Source organism: Poecile atricapillus, chromosome Z (genome assembly GCF_030490865.1).
Source record: "Poecile atricapillus isolate bPoeAtr1 chromosome Z, bPoeAtr1.hap1, whole genome shotgun sequence".
Taxonomy (NCBI): domain Eukaryota; kingdom Metazoa; phylum Chordata; class Aves; order Passeriformes; family Paridae; genus Poecile; species Poecile atricapillus.
The window spans coordinates 1,306,515-1,331,790 of record NC_081289.1 but is presented as its reverse complement, the minus strand read 5'-3'; the positions used below and the strand labels follow the sequence as shown (position 1 = coordinate 1,331,790).

The 25,276-nt window shown below is 52.1% G+C and overlaps 2 protein-coding genes across 2 annotated transcripts; one reads left to right on the top strand and one right to left on the bottom strand.

The window, feature by feature from the left end:
• The first annotated feature begins 312 nt into the window (after window positions 1-312).
• Window positions 313-6,704, top strand: LOC131572905 (uncharacterized). The gene is made up of 20 exons (XM_058826337.1): window positions 313-418; window positions 746-892; window positions 973-1,094; window positions 1,197-1,305; window positions 1,394-1,510; window positions 1,640-1,707; window positions 1,777-1,890; window positions 2,026-2,211; window positions 2,310-2,412; window positions 2,500-2,641; window positions 2,718-2,901; window positions 2,997-3,096; window positions 3,178-3,296; window positions 3,424-3,461; window positions 3,646-3,758; window positions 3,834-3,982; window positions 4,144-4,238; window positions 4,476-4,554; window positions 4,987-5,095; window positions 5,455-6,704. Exons 1-20 carry the CDS (start codon window positions 358-360, stop codon window positions 5,526-5,528), a joined length of 2,229 nt encoding a protein of 742 aa, XP_058682320.1. The 5' UTR covers window positions 313-357; the 3' UTR covers window positions 5,529-6,704.
• A 1,563-nt stretch (window positions 6,705-8,267) lies between these two features.
• KLHDC10 (kelch domain containing 10) lies at window positions 8,268-25,175 on the bottom strand. The gene is made up of 9 exons (XM_058865261.1): window positions 25,018-25,175; window positions 16,920-17,141; window positions 15,781-15,935; window positions 15,082-15,230; window positions 13,347-13,431; window positions 12,695-12,761; window positions 12,173-12,220; window positions 10,847-10,986; window positions 8,268-9,821 (listed from the first exon to the last, which is right to left on the bottom strand). The coding sequence occupies exons 1-9, from the start codon at window positions 25,145-25,147 to the stop codon at window positions 9,612-9,614; spliced, it is 1,206 nt and encodes a 401-aa protein (XP_058721244.1). The 5' UTR covers window positions 25,148-25,175; the 3' UTR covers window positions 8,268-9,611.
• Between the last annotated feature and the right edge of the window lie 101 nt (window positions 25,176-25,276).

Genomic DNA, 25,276 nt, shown 5'->3' with positions numbered 1-25,276 from the left:
AATCTCCGCATCCTCTCACCTGCGCACCCCGAAACACCGCGCACCCCATCCCCGCGCACACCGAACCACCGCGCACCCCTCTCCCCCATTCCCGCACCCCTATTCCCCCTCTCCCCTATTCCCGCACCCCTCTCCCCTATTCCCCCTCTCCCCTATTCCCGCACCCCTCTCCCCTATTCCCCCTCTCCCCTATTCCCGCACCGTTACCAGGTGCGTCCCACCCGCGGCGGGGGCGGTGCGGCCCCTCCCGCTGGGCTGGGGGCGGCTCCCGGGGGCGCGCATGTCCGGCCCCGCCCGTTAAATTCCGGCGGGCCGGGCCGGACCGGGACCACCGGCCCTGCACCTGCTGCACTCGCCATGGCCACCGACACCGAGCCCGGCCGCCGCCGCCGCTGCTGCTGCGCGCAGGACACGCCCGGTGAGCGGGGAGGGGTCTCTGCGGCTGGGTGGGCACTACCGGGGGTCCCCCCATCCCCGGGCACCACCGGGGGTCCCCCCCCATCCCCGGGTACCTCCCGACCCCCACACCGGGCTCCGAGCGGGATTTCCCCGCCGCCTACCGGGTGCTGGTGAGGTTTCTCCTCCTGAGCATCGCCTGGGTACCGCGCTGGCAGCTCTGCGTGCTCCCCGCGGGGTTTGGGGGGACAAGTGACGCCCCAGCAGGGCAGCACTTGGATGTCCTGCGGTGCTGAGCCCGGGCAGGGGTTGGGGATGTGGCCCCAGGGTGACTCCACGGCTCCCGTAGATGTTCCCAAGGTCCCGGATTCCCGCGGTGACAGCGATGGCCCCCGCCGGGGCTCCCTCTGTGACCGGCACTGCGCTGCCATCAACAACGTGCAGGGAGACCTGGGGGAGCTGGGCTGCCACCTGCACCGTCCCCGTGTCCCCACAGGTAGGTTGGGTGTGGGATGGGCTGGATGTGGGGTCCTGGGGGGGTCCCCCACCCGCTGTGACCCTGAGTGTCACCCACAGCCACGTCCACCCCGTCCTGCTGCCAGCAGCACTCGGAGGAGGTGTGCGAGAGCTGCGTGGTGAAAACCACCCTGACGGCCGAGAACGCCGTGGAGGCCAACAAGCTCTCCAACAACTACAAGGTGGGTGGTGGCACCCATGGGTGCTCCTGGAGGGGTGTCATGGGTTTTAATTTTCTTCCTTTTCACTCATCCCACCCCCCAAAACCAAACATCTCTCTGCAGTTTGGCTTCAAGAAATGGAAGAGCCACGTGACGGCGCGGCCCTGGGAGGACCGATCGGAGATTGTCAAGGAGCTCTACTCTGACCTCAATGTCATCCGGGGTTCTGGAGGTGGGTGGCCTTGGGGACAACCCTGGGTGGTGGCAGTGTGGATTTGGGCAGGTAACAAGGGTCACATGTGGTGCCTTTTCTCCCACAGGGTCCACGCTGACGTGTGGGAATGTCCTTTACCTGCTGCTCTTTGGCTGGTGGCTCTCGCTCCTCTACATCCTCGTGGCTGCCGTGATGTTCCTCACTGTCCTGGGGGCTCCTTATGGTGAGTTCCATATTTGGGACCCCCATGGATGGGCACAGAACTGCACTGATGGGTGCTGGGCTCTCCTGGGTCCCTTCTCCACGGAATGTCCCTGTAGCTGGAAGGACACTGATGGTCGTGTCCCTGCAGGGCGGCTCTGCTGGGACCTGGCCGGGTATTTCCTCTGGCCCTTTGGCAAAGTGATCCAGAAAGTGGAGGTAAGGGGGCCTTGGGGGTCCCCTGGGGGGGTCTCGGGGTGCACACCCTGACATCCCCCCTCTCCCCAGGTTCCCAAATCCCACCAGGTGTGTGAGGCCGGCGTGGGGGAGAGCTCAGCCCTGCTGGGGGGTCCCACACCGCGCCGCTGGCTCCCACGGTGCCGGGTGGGCACCGGATATTGGGTGAGCCCCGTGCTGGACGCGCTGACGTCACCCCCGGAGCCCCCAGCGCGGTGGGGAAGGTGTCCATGGGCGCCTTCCTCCTGCTGGGGTCAGCGTTTTGGGGGTCAATCCCTGAAGGTGACCTCCCTTTAACAGCACTGTGCCGGCACCGCGGCGTGGCTGTGCCTGGGCTACCCGCCGCTGGCGCTGGCCCACGGGCTCGTGTGCGTCACCGCGTGGCTCCTCATCGTCCTCATCCCCGTGGCCAAGCTGAGCGCCCGCGCCGCCTCCCGCGTCCTGCTGCTGCCCCCGGAGCGCGCGCTCATCCGCCGCCTGAGGATGGTGGGTGACTCTGGGCAGGGTGAGGGTCCCACACTCCGCCCCAGGGGGGGATTTTGGGCTGGAGGGGTGGCCCTGGTGACCCTCTTGTCCCTCTGCAGACAGAGGTGCCTCTGGAGGGAGAGGTGATTCTCTGCTGCTACCGCGCCGCCAACCCCTACTACTACAAATACGCCGTGGACGGCATCAACGTCTTCGCCGTCAGTATCCTCCTGGGAGCTGGAGCGGGATGGGTGGGGAGTGACCCCAAATCCACCCCCCCTCCGTTGTGTCCTTGACTGGGTGCCCCAGACCTGCTGCCCCTGGTGCTGGTGACGCTGGTGCTGGGTTATGTGGACAGCCCCAATCACCTGACGGGCTCCGCCGTCAAGTTCACCTTGGCCCTGCTCTCCATCATGCCCCTCTCCTACTACATCGGCATGGCCATCGCCAGGTGAGCGGTGACGGGGGACACTCGGGGCCAAAGTGGGGACACTCCCTGCTTTTGACACCCTTTTCCTCTTGTCCAGCATCTCAGCCCAGAGCAACTTTGCGGTGGGGGCGGTGGTGAACGCCACGTTCGGCTCCATCACCGAGCTCACCTTCTACATCACCGCCCTCATCAAGGGCTCGCGTGAGGGCAACCGCTGCTATGCCGAGGTGGTCAAGTCTGCTTTGACAGGGACGCTGGTGGGCTGTGTCCTCTTTGTGCCGGTGAGATGGGTGGCATTGAGAGTTGGGAGGGGACTGTGAGCGAAGCTCTGATGGGGGATTTATTCTGGGGGGGTTTTTTGTCCTCCATCCCCAAGGGTCTGTGCATGGTGATCGGGGGCATCCGGCACCAGGAGCAGCGGTTCAACAGCCGCTCTGCGGGCGTCAGCTCGGCCCTGCTCTTCCTCTCTGTGGGAGGTGAGTTTGGGGACGGGGTTGTCCCCAGGTTTGGGGGGGTCCCACCAGGGTGGGTTCCTGCTCCATGTGCTGTCCCTGCAGGTGTCTTTGCCCCAACGCTCTTCTCCAAGGTGTACGGGAAGCTGGTGTGTGGCGAGTGCCACAACGTCACCCAGAACCCGCTGGGCCACTACCTCTGTCACAACTGTCACTTTGACCTGGTGAGTGGGGACCAGGGGAAATTTGGGGTCAGGGATGCTCTGAACCCCCCTGGCTCTCGTGCTGGGTGGTGGCAGCGGGGCTGTCCCTTGTCCCCCATATCCCTGTTGATGGGTGCTCTCTCTGCAGATGGACAACAACGGCACCCTCTACTACAGCCACGTCCAGTGAGTGTCCACTGCGGTGGGGACAGGGCTGTCCCCACATTGGGGTGGCACCTCCTGGGTTTGGTTGTGTTCCTGCAGTCCTCCCGATGATCCAGTGTCCCATTTCCTCCATCCCCAGGGGGAGTCCCCTGGGGTCTCCATGCCAGACCCTGGTGGCGCTGACGGTGTCACCTGTGTCCCGCAGACCCCTGGTGTACACGGTGTCTATCCTGCTCCCTGCTGCCTACCTCATCGGGCTCTTCTTCACCCTCAAAACCCACACGCACATCTACGACATCCACGTCAGCGACTGTCACAGTGAGTGTCCCCAGATGTCCTGGCTGCTCTTGTCACTGCTCTGGAGTGTCCCACACATCTCTGCTCTGTCCACAGTGCCTGGCCATCACCACAGCGCCGTGGTCCACTGGTCCCGCTGGCGAGCCCTGGTCATCCTCCTGCTCTCCACCCTCTGCATGTCTGCCTGTGCTGACCTGGCCACGGAGCACATCAGCCCCATCCTCACCAACTCCACCATCTCACAGGTGAGCAGGGTCTGGGTGTCCCCAAGGACCAGGATGTGCCCTCCAGGGATGGGGACCTGCCCTGGCTGTGGTTGGAGCCCCAAAAGCAGTGGGGGAAAGCTGCTCTGCACTGTTGGTTTGGATGTGGTCCTGCCCAGGCTGATGTCACCTCTTCCCCGCAGTATTTCATCGGTGTCACCGTGCTGGCGATGGTGCCCGAGCTGCCAGAGATCGTCAATGGCATCCAGTTTGCCCTGCAGAACAATCTGAGCTTGAGGTGAGGTGGCTCCAAGGATGGCTTTTGGGGTGCCCTGGCCCAGTCCCATCGCTGTGCCTTGGTGCCCATGCTGGGCTGCCCGGCTGCTGGTGGGTCAGATTCTGTCTCAGCTTGTCTTCAAGGAGACCAAAAGGTCACCCAAAAAATGGTGTCAGAACGGGATGGGCTCTGTGGTTTGGGATTTTCTCACCCAGAGACCCAGTGCTTGGCAGCCCCTAAGTTGTCCTTCCTCCCCAGCATCGAGATCGGGAACTCCATCGCGGTGCAGGTCTGCATGCTCCAGATCCCCATCCTGGTGCTCTTCACCATCTTCTACGTGAGTAGCCCCAGCACAGAGCTCCTGCAGCAGGGTTGGGGACATGGAAAGGTCACAGCTGCCCTTCCCTTGCCCCAGCACAGAGCTCCTGCAGCAGGGTTGGGGACATGGAAAGGACACAGCTGCCCTTCCCTTGCCCCAGCACAGAGCTCCTGCAGCAGGGTTGGGGACATGGAAAGGACACAGCTGCCCTTCCCTTGCCCCAGCAGAGAGCTCCTGCAGCAGGGTTGGGGACATGGAAAGGTCACAGCTGCCCTCCCCAGCACCTCCCCTCTGCTCAGTGCAGGGGAAGTGGGGTCAGATGTCTCCTGGTGCTGTCCCCACCCTGGGGAGGTGTGGCAGGGAGGCTTTAAGGGGTGACACCAGTCCCCAGACAGAGTCAGTGTGGGGCTGTCCTGGTTGGTTGTAAACCCCAAATCCTCTTCCTCGCAGCCGACCAACTTCACGCTCGTCTTCAGCGACCTCCATGTCTACGCCAGCATGTTCAGCGTGGTGCTCATGAACTACATCTTCATGGATGGCAAATGTGACTATTTCCAAGGTGACCACCTCCCCCAGGGCTGCTGTGGGACTTGGAGTATCCCTAAATTCCCTGGGATGTGGGATGGGGAGCTCCTGGGTCCAACCCTGGGCTCATCTGCTTGTTGGGGTTCTCTAGGGTGACCTGAATGATCCTGGGCTCTTGGTTGACCATCTTGGAGCTGTCCCCCTGCAGCAGCTCCAAGGGCAATCCCTCCCATTTCCCCCTTTAAAATGTTTCAAACTCCATTTTAATTGATACTTTGTAGAGAACCATGAAATTCCTCTATAGAGGGCTAATCCAGACCACAGCAGGTCTTAAACCCATGTCCCTCCTTGCTCCAGGGAGTAACTCCCTCCACCCCTCTCTGTCTGCCCCAGGCACGGTGCTGGTGATGGTTTACTTCATCCTCCTGGCTGTGTATTTCTTCGCTCCCTCGCCCAGCGGCTGCTGAGGTTTGGATTCTCCTTTCTCCAACCCCCTGGTTGGGATCAGGACCCATCAAGACCTTTTCCAGTGTCTCAGGGACTCGGCCGGGCTGGCTCCGGTCTGGAAGCGCCGTTTCCTGAAGCTGCTGCTGCTGCTGGGCTCCCTCTGTGGGGCTTTGGGGATGGGAAGGGTGGTGGCAGTGGAATCACTCCCAAAATGAGGAGCCTCAAAGCCAGAGCACGTCACAGAGTCATCTCCAGCCCACACTCGAGTGGCTGGAAGGAAAACTGTCCTCAGTGGAGGGTCTTGAAGGGGATTTTTGTGTGTCTCGAGGACAAAGCCCTCCCTGGGGATGTTCTGCACTGGGAGAAGGTGCCTGAGAAGTCCCTCATCCTTCCAGGCCTGGGAGAGGCCTGGGAATTGCACATGGGATGTTTGATGGCTCCAGAAATGCACCCAAAGGTATTTCCAGCTGGTTTGTTATTAAAGCAGTTTTGTACAAATCAGAAACAAGTTTGTTTCTCCTTAAATGAGCCTCAGTCACCAGGCTGGGCCCTTCTGTGGCCACCATTCCCTGTCCTCTGTCACCTCAGCCCAGGGACAGAGCCAGTGTGGGTGGCTCCAGCTTTCTCCATGACCCTCCCAAAGCTCCAGCTCACTTCCAGCCTGGTCTTGTCTGACTGTCCTGGGTCCTCCTGGCTTTGAGGTCCAGACTGCTGAGAGAAGGGTCAGGGATGCTCCTGGAGTTGTCCCTAAGCTGTGACAGGCTGGGGACATCTCCCTCCCTGCAGGGAAATGCTGGTGGGTGCACTGAGAGGACGAAATTGGGGCTTGGATTGATTTATTATCTTTAAAAACAAAAACAACCCCAAAGCAAAACACTGACAGATCCATTAACACAGCCAAGGAGGCTCTGGTGCCCCTTCCCCCTGCCCTGTTCCATGGGGATGTCCTTCAGATAAAAATCAGGGAGTGCTCTCACAAGAATGTTGGACCCTGAAAGGATGGACAGCCCTGAGTGAGGCAGGAAGGCAGCAGCTCATTAGGGGATTAATGAAGCTGCTTAATTAAGCCTTTTTGTTTTCCTAGCGAGGCACCAGCACGGACAATCCTGCTGTCCTCAGTCTGGGACATTCTGGAGCGTTGCTGGGCGAGTGGAGCTGCAGGAGAGGGAAGGATGGAAAAGGGATGGGAGAGCAGAAGCTGTAGAACCTGCTCAGTGCCATCATCTGAGATTTAAACAAATCATCTCTCCTGGGGTGAGGGATGCTCAGGAATTCTCCTCTGAGCTGGCTTTCCTGTCTCCTTACATCCTGTCCCCAGTGGCTGCAGATGCTGGACCCTTTCCCTCTCCCTTAGGGAATTGTAATTAAATATAATTAAAGCTTTTACCCACAGGCAGTAGCCCAGCAGTAATTAAAGCCCCCCCTCAGCAGGAGCTGTGAGCTCAGTGCTTAAACAAGTCATTTTTTAAAGAAAGAGCAGCATCCAAAGATCTTGTGTCCCTCATGCAGCAGCCAAGGGCGGTTATGGAATGGGAATGATCCCTGGAAATCCATCAGTGGGTGATGCTTTTGTCAGCAGAAGAGAAGTCCTTGAACCTCTGGTGATGCTTTCCCAGCTCTGTAGGCTGGGGGTGGAGGGATGCACAGGGATCCAACCCCTGGCCAGGATACCCCAACAATCCCACCCTGGCTCTGGGGGTGTTATCCAAACGCTCCTGGAGCTCTGGCAGCCTTGGGGCCATGACCATTCCCTGGGGAAACCTGTTCCCCTCCTTTGCTGCTGTCCCTGATGTCCCTCCTGGTTCCAGGGCACTGCTGACTCAAATCCAGGACCCCCAGGTCCCTTCCCACAGCTTCTCCCCAGCCTGTCCTGGATGTGCTTTGCTGAAATCTCAGGATTCCATCTCCTGGCTTTCCTGGATCATCCAGCTGGGTTGTGGTGCTGAAGCAGGAAATCAGGGTGGCCAAACAGGACTTCCCTCTCCTGAAGCTGTGCTGGCTGTGACTGATGTTGGTGTTGTCCACCAGAGGTTTTTTCAACACCTCCCAGAAAAATATTTTCTAGGATTTTACCAGGCACTGAAGTGACACTGACAGCCCTGTGGTTCCCAGGGTTATCCCTTGAAAATCTGGACCAGCTGAGACCTCTCCAGAATCCCAAAACTGCTCCAAAATCACTGAGAGAGGCTCTGTGACAACCTCAGAGAAAGCTCCAGAGTAAGGAAAACCTAAGAACCTGAGGAATGTGCTTGCTCAGAGGTCCAGGATCCTTGGATGGCTCCAGCATCACCTTGGGGGGGATGAGGGGAGATGCTCTTTAAAGCAGGTGAGAGAAAAAACCAGCACAGGGATGACCAGGCTGCTCCAGGACCAAGGTCCCACAAGGCAAAGATGGAAGTGTGGATATTCAACCTCAGAGTTTGGGAACGGAAGAAGGAGCTGGAGAAATGGTCCTGCAGGTCACTGCAAGCCAGGAGAGCAGGGAAGGGGCTGGAATGTGCAATTCCTGCGAAGGTGCAACGTGGGATGGAGACACCAGAGCTCCAAGCAGCTCCCACCACTCCCTGTGGTCCCAACACCTGAGAAAGCCTCAGCTGTGCTGCCCAGACTTTGTTTTTCTGAGCCTTGGGGAGAAAAAAAGCAGCAACTGAAGATGGAAAATGAGGAAAATCTATTCTCAAGACCAGGGGAAGCTTAATTTTGGGACAAGAGGTGAGTTCCCTAAGCGGGGGGCAGTGACTCCAGCAGGCAGTGCCTTTGGATTAACAACATAAAGACAATGCTATGGTTTATTGAAACATAAATGCAACCTCTTAAAAAGAAACTAAAACCCCAGAGTGTAACCTCTGCCTTTGATGAAGAGGGAAGCATTGGGAAAAGCTGATTTTAAAAACAAAAGGCACTTTAAAAATGGGCTCCAACTGAAAAGGATTTTGCACAAACCTCACGCCTGGAGCTGCTCAGAGTTCAGTGGCCACTTAAATAAATTCAGTGTGGAGAGCACAAGAGGACCAGAGCCACCCCTTCCTGTCCTGCCTGTGCAGAGACAATCCCTGATCCCAGCAGGAGGGAGAGATGTTCCCTCTCCCCTTTTTTGGATGCTGGATTTCCTGGGCTGAGCGATCCAGAAAGCCACTCCCCAAACCGGCTTTAAATCACATCTCCCACCCCCAGGGGAACATGAAACACCAAGAACAAGAAAAAGGTCAGTTTGGGATGTGTGGGAGGAAGGAAAACCATCTCTCTCAACTGGGAGATGCTGAAAACCAGGGCTTGGGTGAGCAGGTTCAAAGAGCTCTGAAATCTACGGGGCGACTTTTTGCCGTAGCTCGTTCCGGGTGCAAAGTGAGCCGAAAAGGTTCAAAAAACCTCAGGAAAACCTTTTCCCTCCCCACCCCCAGTAAACTACACAGTAGTCCCTTAAGTGGCAACTTTTTCCCAGTCTTCCAAGCAAACCTTTCAATATGAAAAGGGGAGAACACAGACACTGCACCAGGGAAGCTGCACGGGCCAAGCTTCGCTCGCCGCCCCGGGCGACGTTCCAGCCGTCTCCGGAAGCTCAGGGATGGGAACATGCCCATGGAATACATGCAGGAATTTGGGTGGGTTTGGAGAAAAGGGGCAGGGGGGAGCTCAGCTGGGTGGGAGAGGATGGGGTTCTCCAAAGCAAAAGAACAGCTTGGTTGGTTGTTCTGCATCAAATGTTCCTCGTTGGATACACAAGGGTGGAAATAGCAAGGTGAAGGTGCCAGGTGTAAGCACAGGCTCGGGCATTCAGTAGCTCGTTAAGCTCCCCAATTAATTTGCAAGCATGTGCTGATGACAGGTTGCTGGCTGGCTGCTTAGTCTCAGAAAATACTTTTTGATTAATGGTGCAACTTAGAGCTCCATAAATAAAAAGGGGATTTTTTTTTTTTTTTTTGTTTTGTTTGTTTTTCAATGACTAAAAGTAACAATGTCTGGAAAGGCATCGATGTATTTGCTGAGTAAGGCCTTGAGCAGGTTCCTCCGTGTTCTTAGCAAGACCATCCATGGAATCCATAAATAGGGGGTGGGAGGGGGTGGGATTCATTCTTCAGCGTGGACAGGAGTGGGAGATGTTCTCATTTTAGTCGCTCAACGAGTCCCTGCGTCAGTCCAAGGTGCAAAAGCTGGGATCTGGAGAGAGTTGCCAGGTGAGGGAAAGATTCCAGGAGCTTCTCCCAGCACAGTTCCAGCAGGCTGGGCACCACCAGCCACATTTTGAACAGGGAGCCAGTCCGTTTGTTTTCGTGGATGTTGACCACCCCTCCGTGGACGTACATGCAGCCAGCCTGGAAAGGGGGACAGGAGTTACACAGCCAGGAAAAGCAGGGTTGGGCTGTCCCCATTGTCCCCAGGTGTCACAGCCTCTCTGGGAGCCTCTGAATCCTGGGAGGAATCCCTGCTGCAAGGGCTCATCCTAAACCACATATCCAGCACCTCAGAGTGCTTTGTTTTAGGTGATTTCTATCCCAAGAAATCCATTTTAGGAGCGTGGTAAACTGTTAATAAAGTAGTGCAGAGCCATACTCGTGTTTCAGCTAACAAGAATGTATTTTTAAACTACACCCACCTCACACAGACATCCTGCATTCCCTTGGCTCAGCACAACCCAGCTCCAGGGATGACAGGAACACGGAGAGATGGGGAAAAACTCAGCTGCTGAGTGGATTTTTCCTTTTTTTCTTTTTTTTTTTTTTTTTTTTTCTCCATAGGCTGGCAAAGAAAGGGCATTCCTGCTGTCCAGGCAGTCAATGAGCTGCCTGGGAAACACCTTTAATCAAGATTCCCAGGAAAAGCTGCATTTATAACATTCCCCAAAATTAAGTGACACCAGGGAATGTCATCTCTGCCCTGAGGAGCTGAAGGCACAGGCATTTCTTGTTGCCTGTTAATGATCAATCCCAGGTCTCCAGCCTTCTACTTATGGCCAAAAGCTCTGGCAATACCAACATTCCTCAGTGGTTTCCAAAGGGCTGGAAACATCTAATCTTTCACCTCAGGCTGTTCTCAGTAGGATAAAATCACTTTACTCAGGGAGTATTTGTATTTTTTTTTTTTCCATTTTACAAGCAGGAACTGCTGTTCCCACATGGAGTTTAAAAGCTAAAAGTTTGTATAATTTCTTTCAGGCAGCAAAACCCATGGTGTGGCTCCACTCTTCAAACAGCAGCAGGAGGAAGAGCCCTCCCAAAAGCTGCTGCATCCAGTGGAGGTCACTTCCTTGGGGACATCAGCTCTATCTGCAGCCCACAGCAAGGTCAGAGGGTTTGGATGAGGGATCCCAGCCCCAGAGGGGACAGAAGGAGTCACTTACTGGGGTGACAGCAGCACAGTGGAAGTACACAGGCTCTGGCATGGCAGCTGGGAGCTTGACCCACTGGAAAGTTTGGAGGTTCAGCTTCCAAACATCTCCCAGGATCACCTCTCCATTGTAGCCTCCGCACACGAACACATCTGTGGGAGAGGAGATGTGGGGGGAGTTCCAGGCTCAGCCCTGCCAGGAACCACGGGACACGCGTGGGGAGAGCTCAGGGATCGCCTTCCCCACACGGCTTTGGGATCAGGAATTGTTTTACCTCCACAAAGGATCTCCCAAATCAGCCCCAACACAGAGCAGAGGCCACTTAAAGGTTCCCAGACTGCCTTGGGTGGGAAGGGACCTCAAAACCCATCCAGTTACAAACTGGTGGGCAGGGAAACCTCCCAGAATCCCAGGCTGCTCCAAGCCCCAGTGTCCAGCCTGGCCTTGGACATTCCAGGGATCCAGAGGCTTCTCTGGGAATTCCAGCCCAGCCAGGAATTCCTTCCCCAGATCCCATCCATCCCTGCCCTCTGGCAGTGGAAGCCATTCCCTGTGTCCTGTCCCTCCAGGCCTTGTCCCCAGTCCCTCTCCAGCTCTCCTGGAGCCCCCCCAGGCCCTGGAATGTGCTGGAAGCTCTCCCTGCATCCTTCCCTTCTCCAGGAGAACATTCCCAGCTCTCCCAGCCTGGCTCCAGAGCAGAGGGGCTCCAGTCCTGGACTCTCTCCAGGTGCTCCTGCTGTGTCCCCAGGGCTGGGGCAGCTCTGCAGGTGGGGTCTCACCTGAGTGGGGCAGAGTTCCCCCTCCCCTGCTGCCCAGGCTGGGGGATCAGGGTGGATTTCTGGCTCATGATCCCAACCCCACCACTGGAAGCAGGAGAGCATTCCCTCTTTTTTGAGCCAAGATGAGTTCTCAGACACCTGGGTTTGATCAGATTCCAGGGATTTTAAACCCACAGGGAACAGCTCCACCTCCCAGTCCTGCCTTGCTCCAAGTTCTCCACTCAGAGGCTGCCAAATCCTGCTGGTGGACTGGAAGCATCTCCCAGCTCCTGCCTTTATTTTATTGGCACAATTGACACTCCTGGGAAATACAACCCAACATTTCCCTCCAGCCCTCAACAGAGAGCATCCAGCCACTGACCTGAAGGGTTTGGAAAAGAGGGATCAAGGTTGTAACTGGGTTTTTTTCAGTGCAAAAGAAGTGAGGAATGGTGCCAACTGTGCAGCTTAAGGCCTGTTAGTGAGGCAAAAATCCTCTTCCAGAAAAGCCACGTGTTCCCTGCAGTTCTCCCCTGTTTGGTTGTACAAGATACACCAATTTTCCAGAGGTAAATCTTACCATTTTTTATCTGGACACAGCTGTGGCATCTTCTGGCTGCTGGGAAGCCTGGGGAGAATAAATTGAAAAATATATCTCAGCAATAATTGCTTTAAAGTGCTTGTGCAAATGGTAATTCTGTCTCAGCATTAAATCATGGAGTTGAATTTTTAAGAGGTTCTACTTTCCTGCTATAGGTATAAAAAGGTGTAATTTTAAGCAGCTGTTTCAGGTTTGATTCCTAATTCCTCTCCAAGGAAGGAAGAAAAATGCTGGAATTTTGTTCCCCAGAGTCTCAAATCTGGCTTGGTGAAAAGCAGCTGTGAGATTCCAGGGGAAAGGGAGCAGATCCAGGCAATGTCATCTTTCCCAAGCAGGGAGAGAGGGAAGCCAGACTGCCAAATTCCCTTGGATGGGATAATCCTTGAAGCACAAGCAGGATCTCAAACTCAGCAGTAAATCACACCTTGAACAAGAAAACTGCACCTTCAAGCACCTTGGCCACTCTGGTTTACAGGGAAAGAAGGGAAATTGCAGGCTCACCGACTTTCTCGTGAGGTTTGGTGGTGATCTCCTCCCAGGTGTTGGTTTCCAGGTTGTAGGCGTGGATCTGGGGAGAAAAAAGAGGAGCCATGAGATCCAGGATGATGCAGCCACAGGCTCTGACCCACTGGAAATAAATCCCTTTTTTTCATTAAGTGTAAACCCAAAAATAGCTGATCCCAGCCAGTGACTAAGCAGGTCTAAAATCACCTTCCAAGCTCCAGCCCAGCTTTGCTATTTCAGCCCTACAGCTGACAAACAAAAAGAAAAGCATGTTGCTTTTTAAAAGAGCTGGACTGACTCAAATCCACACCCTCGAGTTCTCAGAAGGATTTAGAAAAACCTTTCTTCTGCTGTAGGGAGAAAAATGGGACAATGGAGAGATAAAATGTCACATTAAGTGCTACAGACTCCACTTTTTTGGAAGCAGAGCACTATTTAAAGTGACCACAGATTCATCACCAGCACATTCTGTGGCAAATCCAGGTTTTACAGAAATAGGAGAACAACCTGCTCCCAATATATATATTTTTTTTCCTTTTTTTTTTTTTTTTTTTTTTTAACCAGGTTCTCCAGGCAAAGCCAGATGAAGAGGCTGTGCTGGTTATTCCTGTGTGGAAAAAATCTCTGTCCAGGGTTCCAAAAGCCTCACCTTATCCAAGGAATAAGCTGTCCAGGAAGTTCCACCTCCCAGGATATAAATCCGTTGACCATCGTGAGCGATTTCATGTCTGTACCTGAAAGTGCAAAGCAGCACAATTAACAACAAAAAAAAAACCTTCTGGAAGTCACCATCAAATTCCATTCCAAATCACCATCAAATTCCAGGGATTTGAGCAGAAACTCCCAAGCCTGGCTCTGCTACATCAGTCCCTCAGGATGGGAGCATTCAGCAGATGTGGAAGTTTTCCTCAGCCCTCCAAGCAGCACCCCAGAAGTCTGAAAGGCATTCTCTGATTGCAGAGCAATTATTAAGTAATTAATAATTAAGGATTACTGAACACCAGGACAGCCATCAATATTCCAGCCCCTTCTAAGGTGGCCCTTGGAAGTGTCCAAGGCCAGGCTGGACAGGGCTGGAGCAACCTGGGACGGTGGAAAATGTCCCTGCCTATGGCAGGGGGATGGAATTTGATTTATTTTAAGATTCTTAGGAACTCAAACCACTCTGGGATTTTTCCCTTCCCAATTCCCTGTTCTCAGCTGGACACCAACTGCAGATGAGAGCGACCCAAATCCTTCCTCCCAATGCCACAACCACTCCCAGGCAAAGGAGGGCTGGAAATACCAACCACAGCAAGGTATCCTAAAACTTCCCATTCCCTGCCTCCCAAAAAAAGCTCCCTGAGGCTGCCCAGATAACATTTTAAATTTGTTTCTTCTTTCTTTTTTGATTCTGCTGTGCTTCTTCTGCACTTTTCCTCACTCCTGGATTTCTCAGCTGCTCTGAGCTGAGCTCCTTTGGGATCCTCCCTCACGGGGAGTTCTGTTTATCTCAGTTCTCTGGGTCAGAAGAAAACTCCAGAGCTCGTTAGGATCTTGTTTCTCTTGTGTTTATTTGTTATCACAAAGCTTGGCAGGTCTCTCCAGGCTTTCTGCACAAGTTTAATTCATCTTGTCTCTTTGGCTCACTTTGGCTCTGATGGCACAAAATGGCCCTGAACTATGCAGTTCTTTTATCTTTATATTTATTTTTATCCAATTAACAACAGACACGTTAATTATTTTTCTTAATGACCCATCACCTGTGTGCTGCACTGTGACATTTTCTGTCCAATCACCTGCTATTACCCAAAAACCTCTAGAAGAAAATTAAGAAAGAAGAAGGAAAAGAAACATCTTGCCTTCTGCTTTCTAAACTTTAACTTTTTCACTCCACGACTTAAGAAAACTTTAATTTACACACTCACACTTTTAACTTTTCTAACTTTAACAGCTGTTTTCACCATGTAAATGTGAATGTAAATGTATCACCATGAAAACATGCCCATAAATTTCATGTTGTGTGAAATTCAGTGTTTTTCTGGATCTCAGCAATCACTCTGTGTCTCAGTGCTCACCTCTCCTCTGCCATGTCACAGGACATTGTCTGGCTGTGACATTTCCTGTCCAATCACCTGCTATTACCCAAAAACCTCTAGGAGAAGAAAATTAAGAAAGAAGGAGGAAAAGAAACAACATTCTAAATCCTCCATCTTGCCTTCTGCTTTCTAAACTCTGTTTTTCACCCAGTGAGTTAAGAAAACTTTAATTTACACACTCACACTTCTAACTTTTCTAACTTTAACAGTTGTTTTCATGTGCCAGCATGAACCCATAAATTTCATGTTGTATGAAATTCAGTGTTTTTCTGGATCTCAGGCATCACTCTGTGTCTCAGTGCTCACCTCTCCTCTGGCATGTCACAGGACATATTGTTTGGCTTCAGCTGGATCCATTCCCGGGTGTTGAGGTCCAGCTTGTGGAGGTCAGTGCTGTAAATGTACCCAGTTGTTCCTCCAAACACGTAGAGAGAGCCATTGATGATGGCCATGGCCTGGCAGAGAAACAGGTTAGAAAGGATTTGGGATACCTGGGGTTGGAAAAGAGGGAATTCCTGCTCTTCCAAAGCAGATGGGCACCAGCAAAAAGGGTCAGTCCTGCTGGGAGGGTGAATCCATTTCTTTGTCTGCCTCATTCATCTACTTGGAACATGGAAATGGACATGGAAAGCCTTAAAAGGTGTCATTCTAATATAAAGGAACCCCACAAATTTTCATGTAGAGTTTTAGGTTTTGAAAGCTTTGACTACAAACCACTCCTTAAATCGCTTTTCCGTTCTCATTTAGACTTTTGGGTTTTGAAAGGTTTTTTTACCAACCTACCCCTTAAATCAGCTTTTTTTCCATCCAGCTGCACCAGTCACTTCCTGAACAAATCCTGACCTTTCCAACTAGGAGAAAAAAACCTCTTTGAAATCTCAAAGAACCGAGGCTGCCCCATTTCTTTACGAAAGACACCCGCTTTTCCTTGTGCTTTTACACAGAGAGAGGAGGAGGCTGATGGGGAGCAGAGCAGAGATTTTGGGGCTCCCTCCTGCTCCCTACCTGGCCGTAGATGCGGTTGGGTTTCTTGCCGCGGCAGCTGAGCAGAGCCCATCTCTTGTACTTGACGTTGCAGACGTGGACGTCGTTCCCGTTGCTCTCTCCGAAGGGGATCCCGGTGCCCCCAAAAACCAGGAGGTTGTTGCCGTGTAAAACAACTGGGAGAGGGAGAGAGAGGAAGAACAGGGATGCTCACTGAGTGAGGTCAGTGGAACAGAATGGTTTTTCCAAGCCAGGCTGGAATTTTCCCTGCTCTAGGGAAGGTGTCCCCTATCCATGGCGTGGAACTGGATGATTTTTTAAGCTCCCAAACCATTTTTTCAACCCAAACCATTCCATGTTTCCATGCTCTGGAGACAGCAGTACTCGGTGCTGTTCAAATTCCCTACTTTGAGAAGCTCTAAAAGAGAAAGGATCCCAACTAAAACCATGGTAACCAAAGGTCTGCTTTGAAAAGTGAACAAAGACAGCTATTTTTGGATGCTTTGAGATGTCTGCATGAAGCACCTTCCTGCTGAAAGCACAGCAAGGTAAACACCTGGAAAACATCTCCTGCTTTCCCATTCTTTTCCTTTCCCTCTGCCTCAAAGGAGCAAAAAGGGAAAGAAAAATCACAAATCACTATCCCAGGCTGCTCCAAGCCCTGTCCAACCTGCCTTGGGCACTTCCAGGGATCCAGAGGCTGCTCTGGGAATTCCTTCCCCAGATCCCATCCATCCCTGCCCTCTGGCAGTGGGAGCCATTCCCTGTGTCCTGTCCCTCTTGGCCTTGTCCCCAGTCCCTCTCCAGCTCTCCTGGAGCCCCTCCAGGCCCTGGAATGTGCTGGAAGCTCTCCCTGGATCCTTCCCTTCTCCAGGAGAACATTCCCAGCTCTCCCAGCCTGGCTCCAGAGCCTGACATTGGATCCATCTCCTCTCCAAGAAATTGATGGACCTGGGGGCTTCCCTTGCAATCTCAGGAAGCCACCAAGGCTCTCCCTTCCCTTTCCCTCTCTTTCCCATCCCCATTTCCCAGAAAAATCCAACCTCAGGGCCTACTTGTGAAAAGAAAATCCCCATTTCCACTTCTTGCCTGGACTAAAATAGCCAGGATTAAAATAGCTCCGGGAACAGGCACGGGAGGAGTTGGATTTCCATACGTACGTGACATGGAGGCCAGTTCCCTGGGCATGTAGCCTTCGGTGCCCATCTGGTGCCAGGTGTCTGTGGCAAAGTTGTACCTCCAGAGCTCCCTGAAGAGGGGATAATCCTCATTTTCTGGCCCCCCAGACTCGTCATAGTCGGGGTTGTAACCCCCAAAGACGTAGAGGTTGGAACTGTCGGCGACGCAGCGATGGCCGCTCCTGGCCGGGGGGCACCTGTGGCCTGCAGGAGGAAGAGGAGGAGAAAAAGCAGCTCCACAAGAGCTCAGTTTGTGTTCCAGGGGTCAGGAATGCACCCACTGGGATTTATTCCATAGGGAATCCATAGGGAAGCGTCTCTGCAGTGGGAGGAAATGTCCCTTTTCCCCCTTAAAAAGCCAATCTGTGTGTCACCATCTCATTCCTGGCCACTCCACCCCCAGAGCAATCCTTCCACGACAGCTCTTTCTGAGGTATTTCATAAAAATCCTCTTTTTTTTTTTCATTCTGTTTGGCAAATTTCACTCAGGGAAAAAAAATTCCAAATATTTGTATTTAAAGCTGCCTGGTAGAGAAAAAAAAAATTTAAAAAATTAAGGATTTGCTTTCCCTCCTACAAAAACCTCTCTGTGATTTCTCTTTTTTGTTGCTTGGTTCTCAAGAATTTGTCACTTAGAAGTGACAAAGGTCTGACAGAACAGGGAAAATCTGCTCCTAAATGAAGGCATTTGCACTGGGCAGGGAATCCAGCTGAGATCCTACAGGCAGACACAAAAGGAATTTTCCCTAAAATCCACCCTGATAAGATAAAAAGATGGATTCAGCCAAGGGAAACCTAAGCAGGAATTTTCCTGGACAACAGAAATCGAGGTCTTGGCTGAAATGTGACCAAAACAAACCCAAATAAATCAGTGACCTTCACCTCCCTCCTGCTCCCACAGACTTTTTTATGGATTTTGGGATGGAAAAGGAGCCAGGGAAGCATCTAATTGAGAGCCAGCATGTTTTCTTCTGTTTTAATTCCCAGCAGTGAATCTGACATTGCAAAAAAAAACCCAAAAAAAAACCTGAGGCACGAAGGATTTTTCCTACAGGAAAAGTGAAATAAATGATTTGTCCAGACCAAATAATGAATTTGAGCTGAGCACAAGCAGCTTTGCTTAATCATGTTCAACTCTGGTCCAAAATTAAGCTGCTCTCCAGGGTTCAGATGAAGTTTTGACAGATTTGGGGTGTTTCCAGGAATAATTGTGTCTAGCAGCAATTCCCACTTAGAAAATGAATAAACACTGGCAGAAAAAAGAGGGGGAAAAAGTTATGGAATTAAGGGAAAAATCTGTAGTGGGGACGTGGATTTTGGGGCACAGGAGAGGGGGATAATCCATGTCCTGATTTAAAATTAAGGAATAAGGAGTTCAGATATTATATTAAATATAGATTTTATTTCCCTGTAGTTCTAACACTGGCCATGAGAATTTTCCAGAGGGAAAAGAGGAAAATAAAGAGTTCTCTATAAAGCAGAAGAGTAATTTCAAGAAAATAAATTATAAAAACACCACCCAAGAGGTCTTCACTGCCATCCACCTCCCAGAATTAAATAGGGAAGGCATCTGAATTTGCCAAAAATCCCAGTTTTCAACAGGAAAGGGATCACACATCTCTGGAAGTGTCCAAGGCCAGGCTGGACAGGGCTGGGAGCAGCCTGGGACAGTGGGAAGTGTCCCTGTCCTTGGCAGGGGGTGGCACTGGATCATCTTTAAGGGCCCTTCCAGCTCTTGCTCATCTCTGTCTTTGGAAAAAGATTCCTCCAGTTGTGTCTTTTTTAAGGAAAAGAGCTGGATCTGTTCAGGGGTTAATTCCACAGCTCCCATAAAGAGCTGCATTTCCATTTAATTAGGACTCACTGGATGATTCACAGCTCCTGCTGAGATTCAGGAGAGCTTTGCAGCTGCTTTTGCTCCAGCCACCAGCCCATTCCACAGGTGTGACTTTTAGATGGGAAAATCCTGGGATTTGCTGAACATCCACTTTGTGGCGAGCAAAACCCATTTTCCCAGAGCTGAACCCCAAAACACTCAAAGCTCAGGGAAGAACAGCAAGGCTCCATCCCTGTGAAATGCTGGAATTCTCCAGGTCCTGCTGTGAATTCCTTGATGCTGGATGTGGAAATCAGTAGGAAATGTACGAGGTCTGTGGGGAAGAGGTCATAAAGTTCTGGAAAATGGCCTTAAAATGGATGGATACAATCTGGGAAGATGCTGTTTTCCCACTTTAAGATTCCAGAGAGAAGCAGGAAGGAAAGATGGGAAGGTGAATTTACAAGGAGGCTCCTTTTCCCTTAGTCCTGAGGGCAAAAATGGGAACAGGAAAAAAAATTTCAGGGAATTAGTTCCACAATCAGACTGAAATGTAACAACAGGAGGAGAGGGAACAGCCTCAAGCTGTGCCAGGGGAGGCTCAGGGTGGACAGCAGCAGAAATTTCCTCATGGAAAGGGTTGTTAAACTTTGGAAGGGGCTGCCCAGGGAGGTTTGGAGTCCCCAAGGAATTCCTGGATGTGGCACTCAGGGCTCTGGGCTGGGGACAAGGTGGGAATTGGGCACAGCTTGGATTGGATGGTCTGGGAAGGCTTTTCTAACCCAATGGATTCAGTGATTCCAGGCTGAAACTTTGTGACGGCGACATAATTAAGGAAAAGTCTTAATTAAGGGCTGAGCCACTCAGAAAGAGGCTGGCTGGGCACTGACCTGCCAACACCCTGCTAAATTCCCCCTTTAACCAGTGATTCACTCCATGAGTTCTGAGGGAGCTGCTGGATTGACAATCCCAAGCTATTCCTAATTAGTAGCTGTAATTAGGGCAGGGGATGAAACAAGAAGGTGTTTCCAGATGTGACACGGGAGAAAAGGGGGATCAGGGGGAATTTCTGGCTCTGCACAACTCCCTGCCAGGAGGGGACAGCCAGGGGGGATTTGGGATCTTATCCCAGGGAACAGGGACAGGAAGAGATGTCTCAGGATGGATTTTAGGGAAAATTCCTCCATGGAAAGGGGGGTCAGGCACTGGAAATGCCCAGGGCAGGGGGAAGTGCCCATTCCTGGAGGGATTTCCAAGCCCTGTGGATGTGACACTTGGGGACAAGGTGGGGCAGGGGTGGCCTTGGCAGTGCTGGGAGCGGTTGGACTCGGTGGTCTGAGAGACCTTTTCCATGATTATGAATTTATTCTGAGCCTCCTGAAACCATCCTTTTTTTCTTATGACTGTCAGAAACCCCAAATAAATCCATTTCTATCTCAAGGGTGGGTGTGGAGAGGAACGGGGCCGGACTGTTCAGCGACAGAAGGGACAATGAAAACTGAAACACAGGAAATTCCAGCTGGATAGGAGGAAAAACTTTGACTTTTGAGAACGATGGAGGGCTGAAAAAGCTTCCCAGAGAAGCTGTGGCTGCCCCTGGATCCCTGGAAGTGTCCAAGGCCAGGCTGGATGGGGCTGGAGCACCCTGGAACAGTGGCAGGGGTGACACTGGGTGGGCTTTGAGATCCCTTCCCACCCAAACCATCCCACAATTCTACACTCCTTTATCAGTTCCCTTTTTTTTTTTCCCCAAGGTAATTTAATCCAAATATCCACCTCAGGATTATCTGCAGCACTTTTTGAGTATCTTAAAGTTTTTCCTGTCAAGATAACAGGAAAAGGAACAGCAGCAGCAAACAGCCTGTCCTGTTATCAGGGCAAACCAAACAATGCTGGCTCTTCCCATCAATCCATGATTTCAATCCCACAAATCCCAGTGCAAGCCAATCCCACGAGGTGTGTGCTCGTGGGAGAATTATAAAAACACCAGCAGAATTTCTACTTCAAACCCTATTTTTGGAAATACACAATAACTACAGGGTGCAGAACCAACAAATCCAACGTGGCTTTGGATCCTCCTCTTTTCCAAGTCCCACATCTGTGGTGAGTATAACTGTGCACATGTCCTTTTCTCTGCTTTTTAAAGTTTTCTAAAGATGGTTTTGGTATTATTTTTTCCTCCTGCCTGGTTTTTCAACATCCACAACAGCAGGATTCAATCTCTCCCTTTCCATTTCTGATCCCTGCAGGAATCCTGAAGGATATTCAGGTCAAGGGTTGAACAGAACAAGACAAGTCAATATTGACTTTGACTCCCATCTTCAAAGTTTCATCTTTTCCACAACAGCTGGACAAAAAAGAAAGTTTGGAATCCGTGTCATTGGAGCCCCTAGGGAATGTTTGGACAAGCAGGATTGGGAATGGATCACTGAGAGTGAGGTTTAAAAGCTATTTGTTCATCCAGCTGTGCTCAGCCTCTGCAGATCCCACATTTCCCTTCCTTGGCAGGCTGCCCACGCCTGAGAAATTCCTAAGAGGAAAAAATTCCCAAGAGGAAAAATCCCCAGCTGTAGCTGGGTCCCTGAACAACGGCTCTGAGAGGCTGAGGGAAAATAGGAGAAGCCAGAGGATCCAGCCAAACACAACCTGCAGGTCAGCCAAGAGATTTCCAGGTGTTGCTGAGACCTCCAAAGCAGCTTTTCCAGAATGGATCATCCTGGGAGAGCTCCTGCATTTGGATCAGGTCAGAACCAGAACAGGTCTGGTTCTCCCAGGTTTTGTTTCCAAAATCTGTGGGGAAATCACCTTTTAAAGGATTTTACACCACTAAAACTCAGTGATCCTTGGGTTGTTTTGTTTCCAAAAAGCGTGAAGGAAAAGAAAGGAATTCTGGAGAATAAAAGTTGTAGTTTTTATGGTCCAATGTGCTGTGGGAAAAGGACCTGGGCTGAGGTTGGTCAGCACCTTGAGCAGCCACATCCTGAAATGCTCCAGGGACTCCACCACATCCCAGAGGAGGCTGTTCCAGGGAATGATGGTTCTCACTGGAAAAAAATGTCTTTTTTCTATTGGGATGAACCTTCCCTGTCCTCACTGCTCCTTGTCCTCTCCATGTGAAGGGAGATGTTCTGTCCTCTTTGTATCCATCCTTTGAGGACTGGAAAACCCCAGTGAGGTTCCACCTGAGCCTTCTCTTCTCATGGAATCATGGAATGGAATCCCAGGATGGTTTGGGTTGGAAAGGACCTTAAGGATCATCCCATTCCAACTCCTGCCATGGCAGGGACACCTTCCACTGTCCCAGGCTGCTCCAAACCCTGTCCAGCCTGGCCTTGGACACTCCCAGGGATCCAGGGGCAGCCACAGCTCCTCTGGGAATTCCAGGGAGACTCAAATCCTTCAGCCTTTCCTTCCTTGGACCATTTCCTTTGGATCCTCTCCAGTCTGGCTGTGAATTTCTTGACTTGTGGAGACCAGAACTGGATAAGGAATTCCAGGAGCACTGGGCAGAGTGGGATGATCCCATTTCTCCCTCCCAATGTCCCTGTGGATGCAGCCCAGACCCTGATTTGCCTTCCCTCAGTTCCCTCTCAGTGAGGCTGCTCCCAAATCTCACTGATCCCAACCTGGGCCGGATTCTTGGGATGTCATTCCTTGGAATTTTGTTTGGAGATGTGCTCCTCCAGCCTGAGCAGATCCTTGGAATGTTATCCCATTCATTAAGGAATCACATAGACACAAAATTCTCCGTGACACGAAGAGGTTTGGGATATTTGGAATTTCTGCTCTTTTTTTAATATATATTAAAAACTGAACCTCTCCATAAAAAAAAAAAAAAATCCCAAACCCTTCTGTGACTGGGAAAATTACAGCTGAAGGCAAGAGTAGGAATGGTGAGCCAGGAGAGGCAAAAATCCATTTAAATGTTCAGATTGTTCCAACTCCCTTAATTCCCAGGAATCTGATGAAAACACTGACAAATGTGGACAGAAAAAGAAGAACAAACCACCTGTATTTGACTTCTTTTTTCATCTTTCCAAACCTTACAAACAGCAGGGGAATAGCATGGGGGAAACGGAGGAACGACTCCTGAAAACCCTGGAAGAGAATTGGGAGGTAAGAAAAGAAAACTGAAAAGTCTGGAAGAGAATTGGGAGGTAAGAAAAGAAAACTGAAGAGTCTGGAAGAGAATTGGGAGGTAAGAAAAGAAAACTGAAAAGTCTGGAAGAGAATTTAGGAGGCAACTGAAAACCCTGGAAGAGAATTGGGAGGTAAGAAAAGAAAACTGAAAAGTCTGGAAGAGAATTTAGGAGGCAACTGAAAACCCTGGAAGAGAATTGGGAGGTAAGAAAAGAAAACCTGGAAATTCTGCAGGAAAACTGGGAGGTGAGGAATGAAACCTGACAAGTCTGGAGGAGAACTGGGAGCTAAGAAAGCAAAGCTGGGAATTCTGGAAGAGAATTGGGAGCTCAGGAATAAATGTGGTTGGAGGAAATGGAATGAGGAGGGGAAAAATTCCTCTTCCCATGGTTATGTAAGGGATATAAGTAGGACCTTAACAGGTGTCAAACTGGGAGAAAACTCCAGAAATCCAGGATTTTCCCATCCAAGAGGGCTGGCAGTTAGTCTGGGGTTTATTTAGGCTGGCTTAAGTGCCAAGGCTGAGCTGGACAGGGGTGGTTCACCTTGGGCTGCTCCACAAAATCCACGCAGGATCAGGAGGATGCAATTCCCATCTGCTCCAGCCAATGCTTAAAATTCAGGAAAGGGAAGAGAATCTGGGCCTGTGTTGCCAAAAAAGGGCCTTTCCACAGAAGGAAGGAAATGTGGCTGAGCATTTACCCAAAAATAGAAGGTGTGGAGCCACTCAGCAAAATTCCCAGCGCTCCTGGAAGAGGCTGGAAGGCTGATCCAGAATGTGGCAGGTTTCAGGGATGGGAACATGGATTGAAAACCCTTTCCCAGCTGCTGTTGGTGATCCCAGCCCTGAGGGGTGAGAGGCTTCATGTCCCACGTGAATTGGGGGATGTGAGTGGCAGGAAAGGATTCCTGATCCTGGGATGTCCAGCTCAAGGTCAGGAGGAGCTAGAGAGATAAGGAAAAAAGGGATATTCCCACCCCAACTGGGACTTCCCAATCCTGTGATCCCAGGTAACCTCAGCTTCCTCCTGGAATATTTTGGGAGCTGTTGGGGTGACCCAAACATCCAGAAATTATGGAATAACTCTTCAGCATCCAATCTTGCTAGGAGAGAGGTGGAAAAGAACAGCTTTTCCCAGGGAACAGGACTAAGCTGATGTCACATCCCAGCCAGGACTCTCCACCCCTGGATCTCCCCTCCCAGGATTGTGAGGTGTCCCAAAAAACCTCGATATACTGGGATTGCAGAGTGGGGGGATCACCAGGGCTTATCCAAGATTCCAGGAGAATTGAAACGGGGCTGATCCCTGTGGGATACCCCTATCCCCACATCCATGGGGAAAAACAGCCCATGGGAGGCATCCAAGCATCTCCCAACACCTGGAAAATACTGGAATGGGGAAGGAAGCACTGCCACACACCAGGCTCTAGGAGGGGGTAACCCTAAATCCATTTGTAAAAGGATAAACCCCCCCCATCCCTGATTCTGGGATCATTGGGATGGGAACAGCCCAGCTCTCCCCACACCATCCCCGGGCTTTGGGGACAGGGTGACCCCATTATTCCCGGCTTTTGGGGTATCCCAGCTCCACCCGGGAATGTCCCAGATCCAGGGATAACTGTCCCCTCGGGGCCTTGGGTGTCCCTGTCCCGGAGCCCAGGGGTTAGGGCTGTCCCTGTCCCCTCAGGGCCTTGGGGACACCTGGATGGGGTGACCCGACCTCTCTGGAGCGTGAGGATGGGGATGCCCCCATTAAGGACCCGCCAGGAATGGGGGTGCCCCGCTCCCGAACACCGTGGGAATGGGCAATTCCCAATCACAGATTCCTTGAAGCTTTGGGAATGGATCTGTCCCAATCCCAGACCCTCCGGGATGAGGGTGCCCGGTCCAGGATCCCTCAGGACCTTGGGGACGGCGGTGTCCCGGTCCCCGACCTCCTGGGGACGGGGGTGCCCCGGTCCCGAACCCCTCAGGACCTTAGAAATGGGGGTGCCCCGGTCCCGGTCACCTTGGGATGGGGATGCTTTGCTCCCAAATCCCTCGGACCCCTCAGTGCTGCCCCGGCCCCGAACCCCTTCTGGGCCTTGGGGTAGGGGTCATCCCCGGCGCCGCCCGCCACTCACCCGCCGCCCGCGGCCTGCTCGGCAGCTGCACGAAGCGGTTCAGGATCCCTCCCCCGCCGCCATCGCCGCCTCCCGCGGCGCCGCCCGCGCCCTCCCCGAGCCCGTCCCGGGCCGCGGCCGCCGCCGACATGGCCCGTCCGCTGCCTGAGGGACGGGGAGCCAACCACCAATCACCGCCGAGCTTCTTCGGCGGCGACCTATCAGCTGCGGGCTTGTTGGCAGGTGGGGGGGAGGCGGAGGCGAGAGCGCCTCTGTTGGG

Excerpts from the sequence above, each read along its gene's own strand:
- LOC131572905 (XM_058826337.1), top strand. The coding sequence starts at position 358 with ATGGCCACCGACACCGAGCCCGGCCGCCGCCGCCGCTGCTGCTGCGCG. Across the intron at positions 1,511-1,639 it reads TGTCCTGGGGGCTCCTTATG|GGCGGCTCTGCTGGGACCTG; the intron begins GTGAGTTCCATA and ends GTGTCCCTGCAG. Across the intron at positions 3,759-3,833 it reads CCACGTCAGCGACTGTCACA|TGCCTGGCCATCACCACAGC; the intron begins GTGAGTGTCCCC and ends CTCTGTCCACAG.
- KLHDC10 (XM_058865261.1), bottom strand. The coding sequence starts at position 25,147 with ATGTCGGCGGCGGCCGCGGCCCGGGACGGGCTCGGGGAGGGCGCGGGC. Across the intron at positions 17,142-25,017 it reads GAGCAGGCCGCGGGCGGCGG|GCCACAGGTGCCCCCCGGCC; the intron begins GTGAGTGGCGGG and ends TTCCTCCTGCAG. Across the intron at positions 15,231-15,780 it reads CCAACCGCATCTACGGCCAG|GCCATGGCCATCATCAATGG; the intron begins GTAGGGAGCAGG and ends TTTCTCTGCCAG.